This window comes from Juglans microcarpa x Juglans regia, chromosome 2D, assembly GCF_004785595.1.
Source record: "Juglans microcarpa x Juglans regia isolate MS1-56 chromosome 2D, Jm3101_v1.0, whole genome shotgun sequence".
NCBI classification, from domain to species: domain Eukaryota; kingdom Viridiplantae; phylum Streptophyta; class Magnoliopsida; order Fagales; family Juglandaceae; genus Juglans; species Juglans microcarpa x Juglans regia.
The window spans coordinates 6,579,265-6,598,699 of NC_054596.1; the positions used below are offsets into that span (position 1 = coordinate 6,579,265).

The 19,435-nt window shown below is 33.2% G+C and overlaps 3 protein-coding genes across 3 annotated transcripts; all 3 read left to right on the forward strand.

The window, feature by feature from the left end:
- Window positions 1-1,911: 1,911 nt before the first annotated feature.
- Window positions 1,912-6,847, forward strand: LOC121248180 (protein DJ-1 homolog D-like). The gene is made up of 5 exons (XM_041146560.1): window positions 1,912-2,079; window positions 2,195-2,311; window positions 2,873-3,313; window positions 4,370-4,732; window positions 6,134-6,847. The coding sequence occupies exons 1-5, from the start codon at window positions 2,014-2,016 to the stop codon at window positions 6,320-6,322; spliced, it is 1,176 nt and encodes a 391-aa protein (XP_041002494.1). The 5' UTR covers window positions 1,912-2,013; the 3' UTR covers window positions 6,323-6,847.
- A 3,606-nt stretch (window positions 6,848-10,453) lies between these two features.
- On the forward strand, window positions 10,454-16,067 carry LOC121248181 (protein DJ-1 homolog D-like). The gene is made up of 5 exons (XM_041146561.1): window positions 10,454-10,609; window positions 10,725-10,841; window positions 12,787-13,227; window positions 14,184-14,546; window positions 15,537-16,067. The coding sequence occupies exons 1-5, from the start codon at window positions 10,544-10,546 to the stop codon at window positions 15,723-15,725; spliced, it is 1,176 nt and encodes a 391-aa protein (XP_041002495.1). The 5' UTR covers window positions 10,454-10,543; the 3' UTR covers window positions 15,726-16,067.
- A 2,260-nt stretch (window positions 16,068-18,327) lies between these two features.
- Window positions 18,328-18,660, forward strand: LOC121248500 (protein GLUTAMINE DUMPER 4-like). Its single transcript, XM_041146982.1, has one exon. It carries the CDS (start codon window positions 18,328-18,330, stop codon window positions 18,658-18,660), a length of 333 nt encoding a protein of 110 aa, XP_041002916.1.
- Window positions 18,661-19,435: the final 775 nt, after the last annotated feature.

Here is a 19,435-nt window from a genome sequence, read left to right on the forward strand (position 1 = left end):
CTCATTTTTATCGTTTATGTATTTAATTTTTATTTTTTATTTAATAATTATAGAAGTGACTATTAGTGAATATTCTACCCACTAATTAACATTTATTTATAACTTAATACTCTATATTATAAAAAATCGATATAATTACATATTTAAATTAGAAAAAAAATTTATTCTCAATATTATACTTTGTCAAATATTAAAAAAAAAAACCTTCTTATTCATATTATTGTTGAGATGTTTTGAGCCAACAAGATGAGTAAATGATCGATATTCAGGGAATTAAATGAGTTAGGAAGGCCAACAGTGAGAGGACTAGTTGAAGTCATAATCAAGCTCCGTGACAAGGAGGTAAAGGGGTGGTTGTGAGTCTTGTGACATCCAGAATGTATAGATGAGAACATTGAGAAGTAGCACATGTTTGTATAAAGCCAAATCATATGGTTAATTCAGGGATTTTTTTTTTTGGTATATAAGTGAGGATACATTAATAAAATTTATGAGGACTTATCAAAAAAAAAATAAATAAATAAATTATGAGGCATTATCCTTTTTTTTTTTTAAATAAAAATAAAAAACAGAACTATAGAGGATTACATAGACAAGTTATTTTTCACATTGGCTTAGCTTCTTTTTGCTTTATATTTATGTTTTATATTTTTCAAACGTTGGAGTTTGAAAGACAGCCAGTTGTGGATCCAAAAGCTGAAGAAGTGGTAGTAGTATACCTTCCATATCAAAAGCGGATGGATTATGCTCGCGTTCATGATAGGGATTCAGTTTATGGCGTGAGTTTCAGTTCCTTATCTAGAAGCAAGCATACCTGCCCAGCTTCGCAGAGCAGCTCTCTCCCCAGCCCACAGCATAGTGTGGAATCTGGATCGTTTCATCGAGCACCATTTCTTTTATATATAAAGGTATTCTGACTCTATTGGATCAAGTCATAATCTAGGCCTTTGACTAGTATACTACTACGGGGAGAGACTAAGCTCTATTTCAGAGATTGGACTCTCTTAAGGCCAAAAAAAAAAAAAAGAAAAAAACGACTAGAAGTTGTTTGCCTAAATTAGAGTATGCGGACAAATATCATACAAGTATTGAAATTGTAGTGTCAATGCATGTTACCTATGTTAGTTAGCCCTGTTCCAGTACTGACAAAATTTGATATAAATGAGACAACTTTTACCTTGTCGAATATGATGCTCTTAGCCGCACTGCTTTTAATAGTTCAGCACAGCTCAAGCTAGACTACGAGTTCCGAGCCCGGGACCGAGTCGACAACATTAAAAAATGGAAAAAAAGGAAAAGAAATCAAAGAGTGGGGAAGACATGGCTTCGACTTCTAGGAGCTACCGAAACGTGTTGGCTACAGTTTAGGATACGAATCATATAGAGATACATCATGCATTGGTAGGCTGTAGCAACCTCGCCTCGATTGTTCAGGAACAACTGCAATGTGCGGCTATCCTTCAGACTTCAGTCCACACATTTCGTGGGATATGTCCATTTATTTGGGAAAACGAACGCCATATTCTCCGGATAAAATAAATTCAAGGCGTTTCCAGAGAAGTCCCAGACTCACAAGTCCCAAGCCTGTCTTCTTTTGATTAAGGCGGCTTGGAAGTTGTATTACATCAATTCATCTCCTTCACTTAATTCTTAAATTATTAAATTCATCTGATTCAAAACGTAGAAGCTATCATTTTTTTTTTAACTTAACACTTTATTATATGCTACTCATATTTTTTTTCAATTTTTTATAAATATATTTAAATTTATTTTAATATTTAAACACATCTAAACTTATTTTAAATAAATACTATAAAATTTATTCTACTATCTTAATTTACAACTATTCATAAAAATTCAACTCAACTCAATATTCAAATCACACTGAAAAAAACTTCCCTTTTTATTTTTTTTATTTGGTATAAAATCAACTTCATTCATCCGGAGCCCAGAAAAATCAAGAACTTCACTCCACACAATTCTTCGTCTCTCCCTCGAAAGACTGTGAATCCGATGGCCAGTGCCAAGGCTCAGAAAAGGGTTCTGCTACTGTGCGGGGATTACATGGAAGATTATGAGGCATCTTCTTTACCCACCATACCCTTTACTATTTCTCTCTGTATCTCAACTGTAACTTTCTTCTTTGCAGTTTTGTATCTTGTTAATTTCTTGCATCGTTATTTTCTGATTGCAGGCAATGGTTCCTTTCCAAGCTTTGCTGGCGTTTGGAGTCTCGGTGGATGCTGTATGCCCCGGCAAGAAAGCTGGCGAAGTCTGCCGCACCGCTGTTCATGAGAGTTCTGGTCATCAGGTCTCTCTTTTCTTTTGTTATCTCTCTCTCTCTCTCTCTCTCTCTCTATATATATATATATATATATATATATATCTATTTCATACCCAAATTTCGACGTATGTGCTGTTAATAGAACTGTGTACTTGGAACATATATGAAGTTTAGGTGGAGGAAATATTTGGTACCTGAATCCATGACCTGATAAATTATAAACTATATGTATATAAATCCTATCTAGATATAACTATTAGTATATAGATCGATCATGTCTTGTGTTCTTGAATTAAAATATATCAAATCAAACTGATACTAAAGTGGTATCGTAGGCTTCATTTTCATTCACTTCTATGGTTTGATAGAGGTGAAAACTTAATGTATACGAGTTTTGAGAGTTAAGGAGTGACAATCTTTTTCTTCTATAGGTAGTACCACCGTGATTGATTTTGGTATTTTATTTGTATGCTAGTTTATGACTTCCTGTATGATCTTCTTAATTTGTTGTGGAGTTGATACTATAGTTTTCGCTTCCTTTTTTCCTTCTATCTCATCTTTGTTCTTTTGCACTTTTATTGGCTGCAGACTTACTCCGAGTCCCGCGGTCACAATTTTGCATTAAATGCTACATTTGATGAAATTGAATCTGCCAAATATGATGGCTTAGTGATACCCGGAGGACGGGCTCCAGAATATCTTGCAATGGATGCAAGCGTTATAGACTTGGTCAGAGACTTTTCCAACTCCAGAAAACCAATTGCCTCTATCTGCCATGGGCAATTGATCTTGGCAGCTGCAGGCTCGGTTGAAGGTCGGAAGTGCACTGCGTACCCTCCTGTGAAACCCGTACTCATTGCTGCAGGTGCTCATTGGGTAGAACCTGAAACCATGGCAGCATGCGTTGTTGATGGTAATATCATAACTGCAGCTACATATGAAGGGCATCCCGAGTTCATCCGACATATTGTGAAAGCACTGGGAGGAACCATAACTGGCTCAGATAGAAGGATCCTGTTTCTTTGCGGGGTAGGTTCCATTTTTTTATATGCTTGAGTTGGAAAATCAAAAGAGCGATTGGTTTGAAAAAATAAAGGATTTCTAACCTTCTTGTTATCCTATGATGAACAAAAAACGATTTACTTAGATTTTAATTAGATGGAAAAAGAAAGGATAAAGAGTCCATTGATAAGTCTCATCTGTTTCAGTGGTTGTTGACTTCTCTTCTTTGTGTTCCCCCTTGAATTTCATACTGATTGACCATAGTTTGAAGTTGCAGAGGTAGAGCACGTACCATAAAAATATGGAAATGGATAGAAGTGGCGAACTGTGCACTAGTGCCCAATTTATTAATGCTCAAGTATTTTGGAATTATGAAGACCAATCTTTAAATTGGTAAATATGCATAGTAGGAAAAAAATGGGTAGAGAGTTTAGGCCATGATTTTCTTAATCCATGCTAAAACGAAGACAATGATTTGGTGAGGTCTCCATTCCATGTTGCACTTTGGTCTCTTGGAGGTTAATGGTTTAAAGTGAAGTCATTTGAGAATTTACTTCCAAATGTCACCTACACGGTATTTACATGTACATGATTGATGTTACATTCTTAGAATGTGTGAAATTCTTAGTACTTGGGTAAGGAGCAAAGATCAATTTGGGCTTATATGTCTAAGTTGGTTTTTGTTTAAGGTACTTTGCAATTACTACTTAAGGACTGAGAAGGTATGTTCATCTGCTTATAATTTATGACAGCTACTTTTAATAATTTTTATGGGAACCAAGTAGTTGTTCTCGCCCTCCAAAATCTGAAAAATGTTTAATTGGACAATATTGAATGTTTGGGAAGCAATTGTGTAGCTCTAAAATAAAAATCTTTTCATTTCTGGGGAGGTTCCTGGTAATGAACTAGTTCTTTTGTTCCTGTTACAGGTAAAACTTGGTCCTGCAAAGTTGTTGAGCATCATTGCATCTTATTTCTTCTTGTTTTCTTATATTCATGCCAAACTCCTGAAACTTATCGGTCTCTTGCAGTTATTGAGTTATATTTCAATAATTAAAGTTGTTTTTTTCCTTCCTATTTCAGGATTACATGGAAGATTATGAGGTAACTGTTCCTTTTCAGTCCCTTCAAGCTTTAGAATGCCATGTTGATGCAGTTTGCCCCAAAAAGAAGGCTGGTGATACCTGCCCAACTGCTATCCATGATTTTGAAGGCGACCAGACTTATAGCGAGAAGCCAGGCCATAATTTCGTTCTAACTGCTAAATTTGAAGGTCTAGAAGCCTCAAAGTATGATGCTCTTGTTATCCCTGGAGGTCGAGCTCCTGAATATTTAGCTTTGGATGATTCAGTCATTGCCTTGGTGAAGGACTTCATGGAGACCAAGAAGCCAGTTGCATCCATCTGCCATGGGCAGCAGATTTTAGCTGCTGCAAACGTTCTGAAGGTAGCCTTCTTGATGGATTGGCATTATCCTTTAGAAGCCAAATTATGGTACTTCCATTACATACAAATAGACAAATTGATTATTAGGAGTGCATGTTATTCATTCGTCACAAGAAATCTTTTATCAATTCATGTAGTATCCACATAACCATAAACATTACGGATTGTAGAACAATTAATTTTCATTATTTTCTCACATTTATTAAATTGGTAGCATAGATAGGAAATGCTGGACTAGCTCGTAGACATCAGTTAATATGACAGAGTAAACATATTTCTTCTTATTCTTAGGTGGTAAAAGAGGAAGGTTAGCAATGTGGAGATTGATATTATGTTTCATTTTTTTTTTTAAAGAAAGACAGAATCTTTATCTGTTGAGATCCTTATAAAAAAATATTTATCTGTTGAGATGAGGTACTCTTGTATGGAGTGGGGCGAACGTAATTGAAATGCAGTGACTTCTAGATTGGCTTTCCCAAGTTGTCCTCTTTGATAGAGGTGAACTCTTTGGGGTTGTATATGTTGTGGGGATGTTTCAGTTGTGAGTATTTGTCACATGGGACTAGATTCCTTTCCATTATGATGTCTGGTATACGAAGCATTTCTGAAATTTGCTTTCTCAACAAGACATGTATCCTCGATTACAATGGACAATATGCTTGGTGGCTAGTTGTGGGTTGGCTGGGGATGAAAGTTCTATTGGTCTTCTGAGATTTATGATGGTTCTGGATTAGAAATTTAAAACACTGTTATGTTAATTTGTTTTAGTAATTTTCAAATTTAGTATTCTAGGATTGTTGGCGTGGGTGGAATGAAACAGGAAACAGGATTGGTTGCTATCGAAGGATTTTTTTTATTATTAGGTTGCTATTAAGGGATGAGAATTTGCTGTCAAATCTTTTATAGGGTGTTGCAAGAACTTGGGGGAGTATTTTTGTTTTTGTTTTTGTTTTTGTTTTAATTTTATCTTTTCATTTTTTTTGGGGGGGAGGGTTCTGAGCTTTGTTCCCATTGAAAAAATTTTGGCATTAAAGGTGCTACCTATGGTTGCCTTCATATCCTGGATAGAACCTTATTGTTGATAACTTTTCTGAGAGAAAATGAGTTATTATTGACTGGTGCTATATGTTTAAAAGGCACTATTTTACTTATCAAAGAAGAAAAAAAGTTTAAAAGGCACTATTTTCTTTGTCGTAACATTTACAAGAGAAATTTGACCATTTTCTGTTTGTAGGGAGATTTAAAATGCATCATTTTCTTTGTGCTGCATAAATTAGCTTTATGTCTTGGTGCTGTTTGTCTAACGTGTTGTCTTTACCGTGCCACAAACATGGCTACACCCTTTTCTTGAACCTTATGAGCACATCTTAATGTTTTAGTTTTGTTCAATGTGTTGGAATAGGGAAGAAAATGTACTGCATACCCAGCCGTGAAGCTCAATGTTGTATTGTCAGGTGCCACATGGTTGGAACCTGATCCGATAGATCGCTGCTTCACTGATGGAAATTTAGTAACTGGAGCAGCATGGCCAGGGCATCCAGAGTTCATTTCCCAGTTCATGACATTGCTTGGTGTTCGAGTATCATTCTAGTTGTTCTCGTTCACTGCACTATCGGCTTGCTTTAATGCACGGGTGTTCCAACATAAATAATGAGCATATGTTAAGGTTGTTACCATGCTACGGCTTGTCTCTGCAACAACATGTATCCAAATAAAAATAAGATATTAAGGTGAGTACTTCTGGTGTGTTTGTATGAGAGAACATGTATCTTCTAGTCTTTTTCCTGGATATGAAACTTTGTTGCTCTGCTTTCTTGGACTACTTGAGGTGGAATAATATAGCTGGAAGATTTGATATTATTAGGATCATTTTGGGTGAAACTTTGTTGCTTGGCTTTTGGACTTGGGGATTGAATATTAGAGCTGGAAGCTTTTGATATAATATCATTTTGGTGCCAAAGCCACCTCAAAGTCGCAACAGTAAGCATATTTCTTTTTCCCCAGTTCGGATGTACCTGTCTATATGATTATTTAGTCCCTATTATTTTGGAGGGAAATAAAAATGGATTATTGTTAATTTTTCTGAAGGAATGAAGAAATTATCAGGTGGTGGTCATTGTCTGCCTTAATGTGGTTACGAGAATGCGCATTTTGCATGTATTTATGAAGTGAGAAAACTAGCCCAAAAGGAATCCGACCTCGGAAAATTCCAAGCAAGTTTACATCAAAGAGTTTTGAGAGTATCAGGTAAATTTTGAATACCCAGACCACCTTCAGAAAAGGGGTAGCAAATGTTTTTAGAATGATCATAAACTTCCCCCCATAAAAAAGTAGCAAATGCTTTGTGAATGGAATTGATCACATTTTTCAAAGGGTTAAGGACTAAGAGAATATAGATAAGAATAGAAAAAAGCACATATTTGAGTAAAGCGAGTTTACCCCCATAAGACAAGAGGCGCCATTTCCAACTGTAACCTTCTTACGAAGTTTGGAAAGGATGGAATTATAAGTAGAGATAGGAATTTTGCCATTAGAGAGGAGAGCTCCAAGGTATGTGGTGGGAAACTTGTCTTTCTCTAAAGCCAGTAGGAACCTCAATGATACACTTTCTAGCTTTGGGACACATTCTTGTGCAGAGATAGATAGACTCGTAGGGATGCAATTTAACTATTGCTATATTGATACGCCATGAACACTTAAAAAAAAAAAAAAAAAACTAATTTTAATTTCTGTAGTTTGCACCCCAACTGGGCTGAGGATTGTGGCCAATTAGAAACAAAAACATTGCAAATTCATGAGTTCACCACATAATTGATGCTTGCAGAAACTGAAAGCAAACCCTTCTAATTGAACACAATGGTACTACGTAGCTTATTTTGGAATTGCTTTTGAGGTTTTCTTTTGGAATCATTAAAACCTTGTCATTCTAACTTCTGGAAAACTATTTGTAAATTCTTGCCTGTCATTCACCAAGAGAGACAATGGAAAGTCTGAAGGAGCCTCAAGTCTTTGCATCATAACTAGTTTGCTGATGGTTTTCTTTCCCAAAAAGGCTTTCCTGTTTGTTTTTCCCTCTGCAATTAAAGGATGTACGTTCTTCTTCTAGTTGGATTTGGGATAAAATTTCTAGGCTTGCAGATCTCTCTCTCTCTCTCTCTCTCTCTCTCTCTCTCTCTCTCTCTCTCTTCCAAGAGCTTAAAAAAAAAAAAAAAAAAAATTCATTACTCTAAAACCTGGTTCTCAACTTCTGACATTAGAATTTGGAAGCACTCATTTTTATTGCATCCTTAGCTACACTCTCACTTCATCTTATAACTGGAAAACTAGAGCTACCCATTGGTGGTTTACATTTCGGGGCATTGATCAATTGCACTTGACTGTTTCTCTTTTATCTGCCCTCATTTGTTAGGAGATTTGGCTAGTCAGGAGCAAAACTTGTTTTGAGAATATCCACTTTAACTCTCATTCTATTGTTCACAAAGTTAAGACATGGTTGATAGATCTTAACCTTCTTTTAAAATCTAAAACTCTTGCATCTAGATTTAAGGCTACGTTTGGTTTTCAAACTTAGTTAAGCTCAGCTGAGTTCAGTTTAATTTTAAGTTGAGTCTAACATCCAAACACCCACTTTCAAATTATTAAATTCATCTCAATTCACACCAAACTCTCAAATTATTAAATTCATTTCAATTCAAAACCTTTTTACACTTGAGATCTACAACTTTTTTTAATTTTTCATTAAAAATACTAAACTCATTTTGACATTCAAATACACTTTAAACTCAATTTAAATAAGCTCTACATAACTCCTTCCACTACTCAACTCAACTGAGTACAGCTCAATATCTACACACAATCTTAATTTGTCTACTTTGGACTTTCTCCATATTACTGTTCTCATTGAAAAAGCCTTTCTTGGTAAAATGGACCCCTCTTTCTTTTGGCTTGCTTAAGATGAACATTGTTGGCGTTTGTTAAGGAAATCCTTGCCATGCGGATTGTGGGGGAGTTGGTACTAATATTTTTATTGAATTGTCGACTTTGAATGGTTATCCAAAACTCAACTCGTATAAATTCATTATTACAATTTTTTTAAATTTTAATATAAAATATAATAAATAATTTAATTTTTTTAAAATCTTAAAATAATAATAATAATATTAAAAAATAATATTTTAATAATATTTTATTATCTCAATTTAACTTAATTTAACATCTAAATGCAGACTTACTTTATGTCATCAACTTAACAATACTAAACAAGATTGAACGTACATTTCGTAGTGGAAAATGGGATGGAAAGCCTCCTCGGTAGGTGGCCTCCGTTAGTCAATAAACATGAATATTGAATTTGGAGCCACTTCATTTTTTTTATTTTTTTATTTTTTTGAGGGTGGCTCTGTTCAGAGCCGTGTGTCAATTGAACTCGTTTTTTTAAAGGAAAAATGCTTTAATACAAAATTTATAAATTTAAAATTATTTTTATTATAAAATATATTTAATGCATTTTGAATTTATATATTAATTTTTACGAAATTTATATATTTTGAATTTATATATTTTGAATTTAAATATATTACAAAATTTATATATTTATTTTTACGAAATTTCTGTGATAATTTTTTTTTTCAAACATTTGACGTGACCTATACTTATACCTATCATCCCTTTGTCATTTATTGATACAAGTGACACGTTCAAATTAGTCATGGTCAAATCATTTTTATGATGTCACGGCTTGGATAAAATATGATGATTAAAAAACTTAGGTATATAATTTCTCCGGATCAATATTTGGGAAACGACAATGTTACTATACCCTTAATTTATAATACTCATTTTATTTCCTTGATGTTAAGTGATATACCACAATATCGTGATTTGTTAAAAAAATTAAAAATACAAACACAAAAAATATAAAAAATCTAAAATTTTAGTTTTCATTTTTTTGTATTTTTAAAATAAGGTGAATGATATAAATTAAGAGACATAATAACATTTTCCTAAAATAAACTCAAAGTGTTTCAAGAGAGCAGTTTCCTAAGTCTTCTCTTCTTTTTATTAAAAAAAGAGAAGTGCTACATACATAAGAAGAATACACAAAAATAAATTTATAAATTGATATAGCTTCATATGATCTATTAGATCTACTTTATAATAAAAATAACTTTACAATCTGACGTACTGCATCAAATCACATCAATTTATAAATTTATTTATATGTAATCTATTTATGGCTAAAATATTTCTCTTAAAAAAATAAAAAAGATTTTTATTATGAGTAACGTTAGATACAATATTAAAGTGTACAAATCACATACTTTCCCTTTGAAATAAAGTATCGTCTACCATTAAAAGAATTATTTTTTTTTATGGACTATAGATTTAGCTCTTGTTTAGATTTGAGATTCAACTTAATTCATCTTAACTTATCTCGTCGCATCATTATAATTTTTTTAAATTTTCACATAAAATATAATAAATAATTTAATATTTTTAAATCTTAAAATAATAATAATATTAAAAATAATATTTTAATAATATTTTATTCAATTCATTTAAAATCATATCAACTCGTATCTAAAATAAAACGAACCCTCAATTATTTCTTTTAAAAATGGTGTACGAAATTTATCTGCATAAAACTACAAATATCATTTCTTATATTCTAATCATAAATAAGAACTCATATGCTAATCGTAAATAAGACACACACACACACATAATCAACTTCATTCATCCCGAGCCCAGAAAAATTTAGAACTTCACTCCACACACTTCTTCGTCTCTCCCTCGAAAGACTGCGAATCCAATGGCCAGTGCCAAGGCTCAGAAAAGGGTTCTACTACTATGCGGGGATTACATGGAAGACTATGAGGCATCTTCTTTACACACCATACCCTTTACTATTTCTCTCCGTATCTTAACTGTAACTTTCTTCTTTGCAGTTTTGTATCTAGTTAATATCTTGCACCATTATTTTCTGATTGCAGGCAATGGTTCCTTTCCAAGCGTTGCTGGCGTTTGGACTCTCAGTGGATGCTGTATGCCCCGGCAAGAAAGCCGGCGAAGTCTGCCGCACCGCTGTTCAGCAGCGTTCTGGTCATCAGGTCTCTCTCTTTTCTTTTGTTCTCTCTCTCTCTCTCTCTCTCTCTCTCTCTCTATATATATATATAGATATACACACACACGAGTTTTGCTGCACAAAGCTTGTATGGTAGGTAGACCCAACTTTAAAAAAATTAAAACGCCAATTATTTTTGAGCGGTGCTACTATGCCCAGCATGACCGCTTTCTGTGCTGCAATTTGCAATTTGCAGTTTGCTTTTTTTTTTTTTACATTTTATTTCAAATCTTTTTTAAACATATTTAAATATTTTTAAAAAATAAACAAAGATCCCACTTTCTTAATTATTATGATTTTTTTAAAAAAATAAATATATAAACGGTCAAAATAGAGGTAAAATATGGAGAGATACTAGCATTTGTCATTATTTTTTAGCATAGTTGACCTGAAAAGCTTAAGCGGTATGTGGGTTAAAAGTAAGGCTTCTAATACTGCGTTTAAATGTTGAACTGAGTTGAGTTGAGATGATAAAATATTATTATAATATTATTTTTTAATATTATTATTATTTTAAAATTTAAAAAAGTTGAATTGTTTATTATATTTTGTATTGAAATTTAAAAAAATTGTAATGATGAATTTAGATGAGTTGAGAGGAATTTAAATTCCAAATGTATCCTAAATATGTTTTCTTTATATATAAAATTTTGACGTAAGTGCTGTTAATAGAACTATGTACATGGTCATTTAAAATAAATAAATAAATAAATAAATAAAACCTATGTACATGGAACATATATGAAGTTTAGGTGGAGGAAATATTTGGTACCTGAATCCATAATCTGATCAATTATAAATTATATGTATATAAATTCTATGTAGATATAACTATTAGTAAATAGATCGATCATGTCTTGTGTTCTTGAATTAAAATATGAAAAATGTTAGTATGACTCTCAAATATGCCCACTCATATATTTATATATATATTTTTTAATTTTTAATTTTTAATTTTTTTCTTAATAGTTAAGGAAGTGACTATTGGTATATTTATATTATTTTTTTATTTTTTCTTAATAGTTAAGGATGCTTAAAAAATGCTTAAAAAAAGAAAAGAAAAAAGAAAAAAAATCATTTACACTTGTGAAAAGGGAAAGTACCAATATTATTGAAATCAAAGTGAAATGTTAATTACAATATCTTGCCTTATATATACAGTAAATACACACGTGTAAAATGATACAAATCAAAGAATAAAATAAAATAACTATTCTTTAATAACACTAGTGTGCATATTTGGAGTGCACATTTGATGTGCACCCTAGCGTTGTCCTTAAAATATATCAAATCAAACTAATACTAAAGTGGTATCATTGGCTTCATTTTTATTCACTTTTGTGGCTTGATAAAGGTGAAAACTTGGACCTCGTTTAAATGTTGAGATGAGATGAAAAATCTTTAAATAGTAGTGAATAGTTTGAGTTAAGATGTTTTATGGATTTTGAGAAATGAGAGAGAAAAAATTAAATAAAAATATTATAAATTTAAAATTAAAAATATTGTTAGAATATAATTTTTTAATATAATTTTTGTTTTGAAATTTAAAAAAGTTATGTTTTTTGTGTTTTGTTTGAAAGTTAGAGAAAGTTGTAATGATCATTAGGTAATGATTAGATAAAAAAATTGAGAATTTAAAATTGAAAGTGTTTGTATTTGAGTAATGATTGAATGTTGAGATGAGATGAGTTTTGGATCTCATCTCAACATCCAAACCAGCCTAATGAATACGAGTTTTGGAGAGTTAAGGAGTGACAATCTTTTTCTTCTATGGGTAGTACTACCGTAATTGCTTTTGGTCGTTTCTTTGTATGATAGTTTATGACTTTCTGTATGATCTTCTTAACTTGTTGTGGAGTTGATAATATAGTTTTCGCTTCCTTTTTTCCTTCTATCTCATCTTTGTTCTGTTGTACTTTTATTGGCTGCAGACTTACTCTGAGTCGCGAGGTCACAATTTTGCATTAAATGCTACATTTGATGAAATTGAATCTCCCAAATATGATGGCTTGGTGATACCCGGAGGACGGGCTCCAGAATATCTTGCAGTGGATGCAAGCGTTATAGACTTGGTCAGAGACTTTTCCAACTCCAGAAAACCAATTGCCTGTATCTGCCATGGGCAACTGATCTTGGCAGCTGCAGGCTCACTTGAAGGTCGGAAGTGCACTGCATACCCTTTCGTGAAACATGTACTCATTGCTGCAGGTGCTCATTGGGTAGAACCTGAAACTATGGCAGCATGTGTTGTTGATGGTAATATCATAACTGCAGCTACGTATAAAGGGCATCCCGAGTTCATCCGACATTTTGTGAAAGCACTGGGAGGAACCATAACTGGCTCAGATAGAAGGATCCTGTTTCTTTGTGGGGTAGGATTCCATTTTTTTATATGCTCGAGTTGGAAATTTCGGATTATAAAAATCATTGGATCTTGAACCACGGGTTGTTGACTTCTTTTCTTTTGTCTTTTCCCTTGAATTTCATACTGATTGACCGTAGTTTGAAGTTGCAGAGGTAGAACACATACCATAAAAGTATAGAAATGGACAGAAGTGGTGAACGTGCACCAGTACCCATGACCTTTAGAACACGCTTTTTTTTGTGCTTCAAAATCCCAGTTTATTTATGCTCCAAGTGTTTGGGAATTCAAGGAATTATGAAGACCAATATTTAAATTTGTAAATATGCATAGAAGGAAAAATGGGTAGAGAGTTTAGGTGATGATTGTCTTAAACCTTGCTGATAAGAAGACAATGATTTGGTGAGGTCTCCATTCCATGTTGTTGCACTTTGGTGTCTCTTGGAGGTTAATGGTTTAAAGTGAAGTCATTTGAGAATTTACTTCCAAATGTCACCTACGATTATTTACGTGTGCATGATTGATGTTACATTCAATTCGGGCTTATTTGTCTAAGTTGGTTTTTGTTTATGGTACTTTGCAATTACTACTTTAAGGATTGAGAAGGTATGTTCATCTGCTTATAATTTATGACAGCTACATGTAATGATTTTTATGGGAATCAAGTAGTTTTTCTCGCCCTCTAAAATCTGAAAAATGTTCAATTGGTCAATATTGAATGTTTGGGAAACAATTTTTCATTGTGTAGCTCTAAAATAAAAATCTTTTCATTTCTGGGGAAGTTCCTGGTAATGAACTAGTTCTTTTGTTCCTGTTACAGGTAAAACTTGGTCCTGCACAGTTGTTGAGCATCATTGCATCTTATTTCTTCTTGTTTTCTTATATTCATGCCAAACTCCTGAAACTTATCGGTCTCTTGCAGTTATATTTCAATATTTAAAGTTGTTTTTTTCTTTCCTATTTCAGGATTACATGGAAGATTATGAGGTAACTGTTCCTTTTCAGTCCCTTCAAGCTTTAGGATGCCATGTTGATGCAGTTTGCCCCAAAAAGAAGGCTGGTGATACCTGCCCAACTGCTATCCATGATTTTGAAGGCGACCAGACTTATAGCGAGAAGCCAGGCCATAATTTCATTCTAACTGCTAAATTTGAAAGTCTAGAAGCCTCAAAATATGATGCTCTTGTTATCCCTGGAGGTCGAGCTCCTGCATATTTAGCTTTGGATGATTCAGTCATTGCCTTGGTGAAGGACTTCATGGAGACCAAGAAGCCAGTTGCATCCATCTGCCATGGTCAGCAGATTTTAGCTGCTGCCAACCTTCTAAAGGTAGTCTTCTTGATGAATTGGCATTATCCTTTAGAAGCCCAGTTATGGTACTTCCATTATATACATATTGACTACTTGATAATTGGGAGTGCATATTATTCATTCGTCACAAGAAATCTTATATCAATTCATGTAGTATCCATGTAACCATAAACATTGTGGATTGTAGAATAGATGGTTTGGTTACACAAAACCAAATTATCTCATCTCATATAATTATTACAACTTTCTCAAACTCCTTCATAAAATATAATAAACAATTTAACTTTTTCAAATCCCAAAACAAAAATTATATTATAACAATATTTTATTTAACTTTTAACAAAACATCTTCTCTTATCTCATCTGAACTACGTAATCAATCGAGTGTTCGTTCTTGTATCACATTTGTTAAATTGGTAGCATAGATAGGAAATGCTGGACAAGCTTCTTATGAGATCAGTTAATATGACAGAGTAAACATATTTCTTCTAATTCTTTTACGTTTCTATTGTTTCAATTTTTTTTTTTTTTTTTCATTTTGTAGGAAACATTTTAATTGTGCTTGTAGACTGAATAATATAAAGAAAGACAGAATCTTTATCCGTTGAGATCCATGTAAAAAAAAATCTTTATCTGTTGAGACGAAGTACTCTTAGTATGGATTGGGGCATAATTGAAATCCGGTGCAGAGTTTTCTTTCTGGGCTGGTTTCAGTTCGCTGTCCCATTGATTTAGATAGAGGTGGGTTAGCATCCTCCTGGATTTAGAAACATGTGGCCTAGGGAGGATTCCTCTGGTTTGGCAGTGACAATAAAAGAGAAGTTTGACCATTTCAGGGAGATTTAAAATGCATCATTTTCTTTGTGCTGCATAAATTACCATTATGTCTTGGTGCTGTCTGTCTGTCTGTCGTGTTGTCTTTACCGTACCACAAACATGGCTACACCCTTTTCTTGAATATTATTAGCACATCCTAATGTTTTGGTTTTGTTCAATGTGTTGGAATAGGGAAGAAAATGTACTGCATACCCAGCTGTGAAGCTCAATGTTGTATTGTCGGGTGCCATATGGTCGGAACCTGATCCGATAGATCGCTGCTTCACCGATGGAAATTTAGTAACTGGAGCAGCATGGCCAGGGCATCCAGAGTTCATTTCCCAGTTTATGACATTGCTCGGTGTTCGAGTATCATTCTAGTTGTTTTCGTTCACTGCGGTATCGGCTTGCTTTTATGCAGGGGTGTTCCAACATAAATAATGAGCATATGTGAAAGACGTTACCATGCTGCTTCTTGTATCTGCGACATGTATCCAAATAAAAATAAGATATTAAGGTGAGTACTTCTGGTGTGTTTGTATGAGAGAACATGTATCTTCTAGTCTTTTTCCTGGATATGAAACTTTGTTGCTCTGCTTTCTTGGACTTGAGGTGGAATAATATAGCTGGAAGATTTGATATTATTAGGATCATTTTGGGTGAAACTTTGTTGCTTTGCTTTTGGACTTGGGGATTGAATAATAGAGCTGGAAGCTTTTGATATGATTAACATTTTGGTGCCAAAGCCACCTCAAAGTTGCAATAGTAAGCATTTTTCTTTTTTCTTATGAAACAACTACTTGTTACAAAAGTTTAAATTTTTTGGGCCAGACTCTCATTCAATGAGTAGACCCTACACGTTAAATATTTAATTAAATGAGATTGAGTGTAGAGTTAGGATTCGAACTCATGACCTACACTCTGATACCATGCATGTGAAATCATCACTTGTTCCAAAAGTTTAAACTGATGAGAAGATGTAGATTTTATTATTTATATTTATGTCTTAAGATTTAATGAATGAAGAAATTATCAGGTAGTGGTCTTTGTGTTAATGATTCCGAAAGAAAACCTTAAATTAATTAAAGCAAGTCCAAAATAAGCTACGTAGTATACTATGGTGTTTAATTAATTAGAAGATATATAGTCTCTGGTAAACTCATGAATTTGCAATGTTGTTGTTTCTAATTGGCCACAATCCTCAACCCAGTTGGGGTGCAAATTACAGAAATTAAAATTAGTTGTTTTTTATTTTAATGTTCATGGTATCTGCATGGCGTATCAGTATTATCAGTATAAAAGAACTACTTTCATCTAATTTGTCCATTTAAAGCTAAAATAATAAGAAAAAAAAACAATGAAAAAGGTGTTAATTTCATCAAATTCAACGAAAGCCAACCATAAAAAAAAATCATTTTATTCCTAAAACTTGTAGAGAAAAATCATTTTATTCGTATATATGGAAGGAAATTTCCCATTTAGCGAGAGGAAACTCCATGGTTTCTTCTCAAATTTGAATGCAAAGAGATTCTGGTTCTTTCTGCTGAAGGAAGGATATGCTGTTTTCTGCTTTCATAAGGAATTTGGTGCTTTCTATCCCAAAGAAACAAAAATTTCTACGAGAGGAAAAGGCAGAGAGCGAGCTTGCTTGCCTGCTTGCTATATTTAATTATCTGACGACATGATCATGGAGCTGAAACCGAAAAATTTATGGAATATTTGAGCTGTCGATCGAGACACGTTTAGTGGGTCCTTTTTGTTTAATGGATAAGCAAAAGCTAGCTAGCCACCATGGAACAAGATCGCATTCACTCCTCTTTTCCTTTTCGATCGGTTGCTTCATTCATGTTACTTGAATATTCAAACGAGTAAATTGATCATGACACACTAAAACCCAATGAATTAGTTTTTTTTTTTTTTGTAAATTGAATTTCTTTTCTTTTGTTTTTTTTTTTAAATAAAACGAGTATGTGATCAAGGCCTTAGAAAAAAAATAAAATAGAGAGCAAACTTATTGTCCGAAATTGAGAATTTTAAGTGAGAGAAAAATAAGTTGGGACAATTACTAATTGAAGAAATCTTTTTCCCAAACGGCTTCTAAAAACCTCATGAGTTTTTAATAGGCTGCTGCTGATCATCAATTCCAGCTTGTTTGGACGTTCGAAATTCTCCTTTTTATAAGTACACATTTTCATTTTCCATCCAATTAATTTGCATCCCTCACGCGCATGCCAAATAATTGTGTATGCATTTTTAAAAAAATAATCTCTTTGTAACATTTTTTTTTAATAAAAAATGCAAAACCAAAAATATTAATTTTCGGGGCAGAAAAAATTAATTAAACCGCGTATTCTCGTGAACTTAATTTTAAAAATATAAATACAACATATCTGAGAAAGATTTCTTTCCAAACATATATGGACTCCATATTGTAATTAATTGATCATGACTAGCAGTACCGATTATAAATTAAAACAAAAAATTATTTTTTAGTGCCGAGAGATGCAGCAACAAATTAAAAGGAAGTAGTACTATAGCTAGGAGCTTAGCAGATAAATATAACTATATATATATTAATAAATATAAATATTAATAAATATATAGGGGGAATAATAGATAATTGTGAAGCATTCTCCAACAAACAAAGATTCAAGAACCCTTCAAAAGGAAACAAAGCAAAAGTGTTAGTGAAGCACAAGAAAGAATCACCCATGCTAGCTTTTTAGAAATGAAAACAATGGGCATGCACGCGGCACTTGCACTATACCAAATGAAACTTCCTTGTCCTAATCCAATTAACTGTACGTAGCAACTTTAACCTTTTGCTATAAATACAAGCAAGAATATCATCATCATCAACCTCACTCCATATCAAATATTGCAAATATATAATTTTTATATATATATATATATATATCTTGACAAAGCTATAGAGAGAGAGAGAGAGAGAGAGAGAGAGAGAACAGATCACAGTGATCAGAAAATGAGGCCTGCAAACAACTCCACCACAACCGTTGATTCCGGGTTCGGGAACTGGAACTCTCCCATTCCTTATCTCTTTGGCGGCCTAGCACTCATGTTGGGACTCATTTCGATGGCCTTGGTGATCCTAGCTTGCTCTTATCGTAAATATTCTTTGTCCGACTCATCCCGCCCTAGAGATGCTGAAGAAAAAATATCTGCAGCACAGCCAGCGAACATGGCTGTGGATTCCGAGCCAAAGATTGTTGTCATCATGGCAGGAGATGACAACCCTACGTACTTGGCCAAACCCGTCTCTTCGACATCCCATGGCGCTGATCATGAACAAGTCTAAGATATTGGATCTCTTAATTATACTACTCCATATGCATGCGAGTTGTATTAATACTTGTATATTTTGTGCTCCTTTTCTTTGCATTAGAATGAATTTGCTGTAGTCTTCTCATGATCTAGGCTTTTTTATCAGCTTTCAGCTAGCGAGAATCTGTAAAAATGAGTTTTTACTAAAATAATATATATCTATTAATCCTTTTTATTCTTAATTTCTTCGTTATTTTTTTTTTTCCTTGATCGATTATATTTTTCTGCAGACTATTGCATATATGCATGGGATGATCATCAACTTGCTGATCCAAATTAATAATCTTTCCATGGCCAAAAGTTATAATAACAAAAACAAGAATAGAATAATGATTTATGTATATATATCATGATGAACTGATATTGTTGTAGCTTAAAAGCTAAGCGAACTTGGTTTGTGCATCTTTAATTGGAAGCAACGTCGACAAACTAATTATTTTTTCCATGTTATAACTTCAGCTAGAATTTATATATACTTTCACTTTAATTCCAAAACATTTTGTTTCTGTTTTTTTCCTCATAATCTTATTAATGATCAGCCAAACAATCAAGTTCAAAAGAAATAAAGAGGAGAAAGCTCAAATTAAGAAGGAAAAAAACAGAAACGGAATGAGATGATTTTGTCCAAATGCATGCAGTAATTTGTGATTCAGAAATTAATTTCATGATCCCTTCTGGGCAAGCAAATCTTAATTATAATTAGTTATCCAAATTAAAGAAAAAAAATCTTCAAGAAATGTCAATTTGAA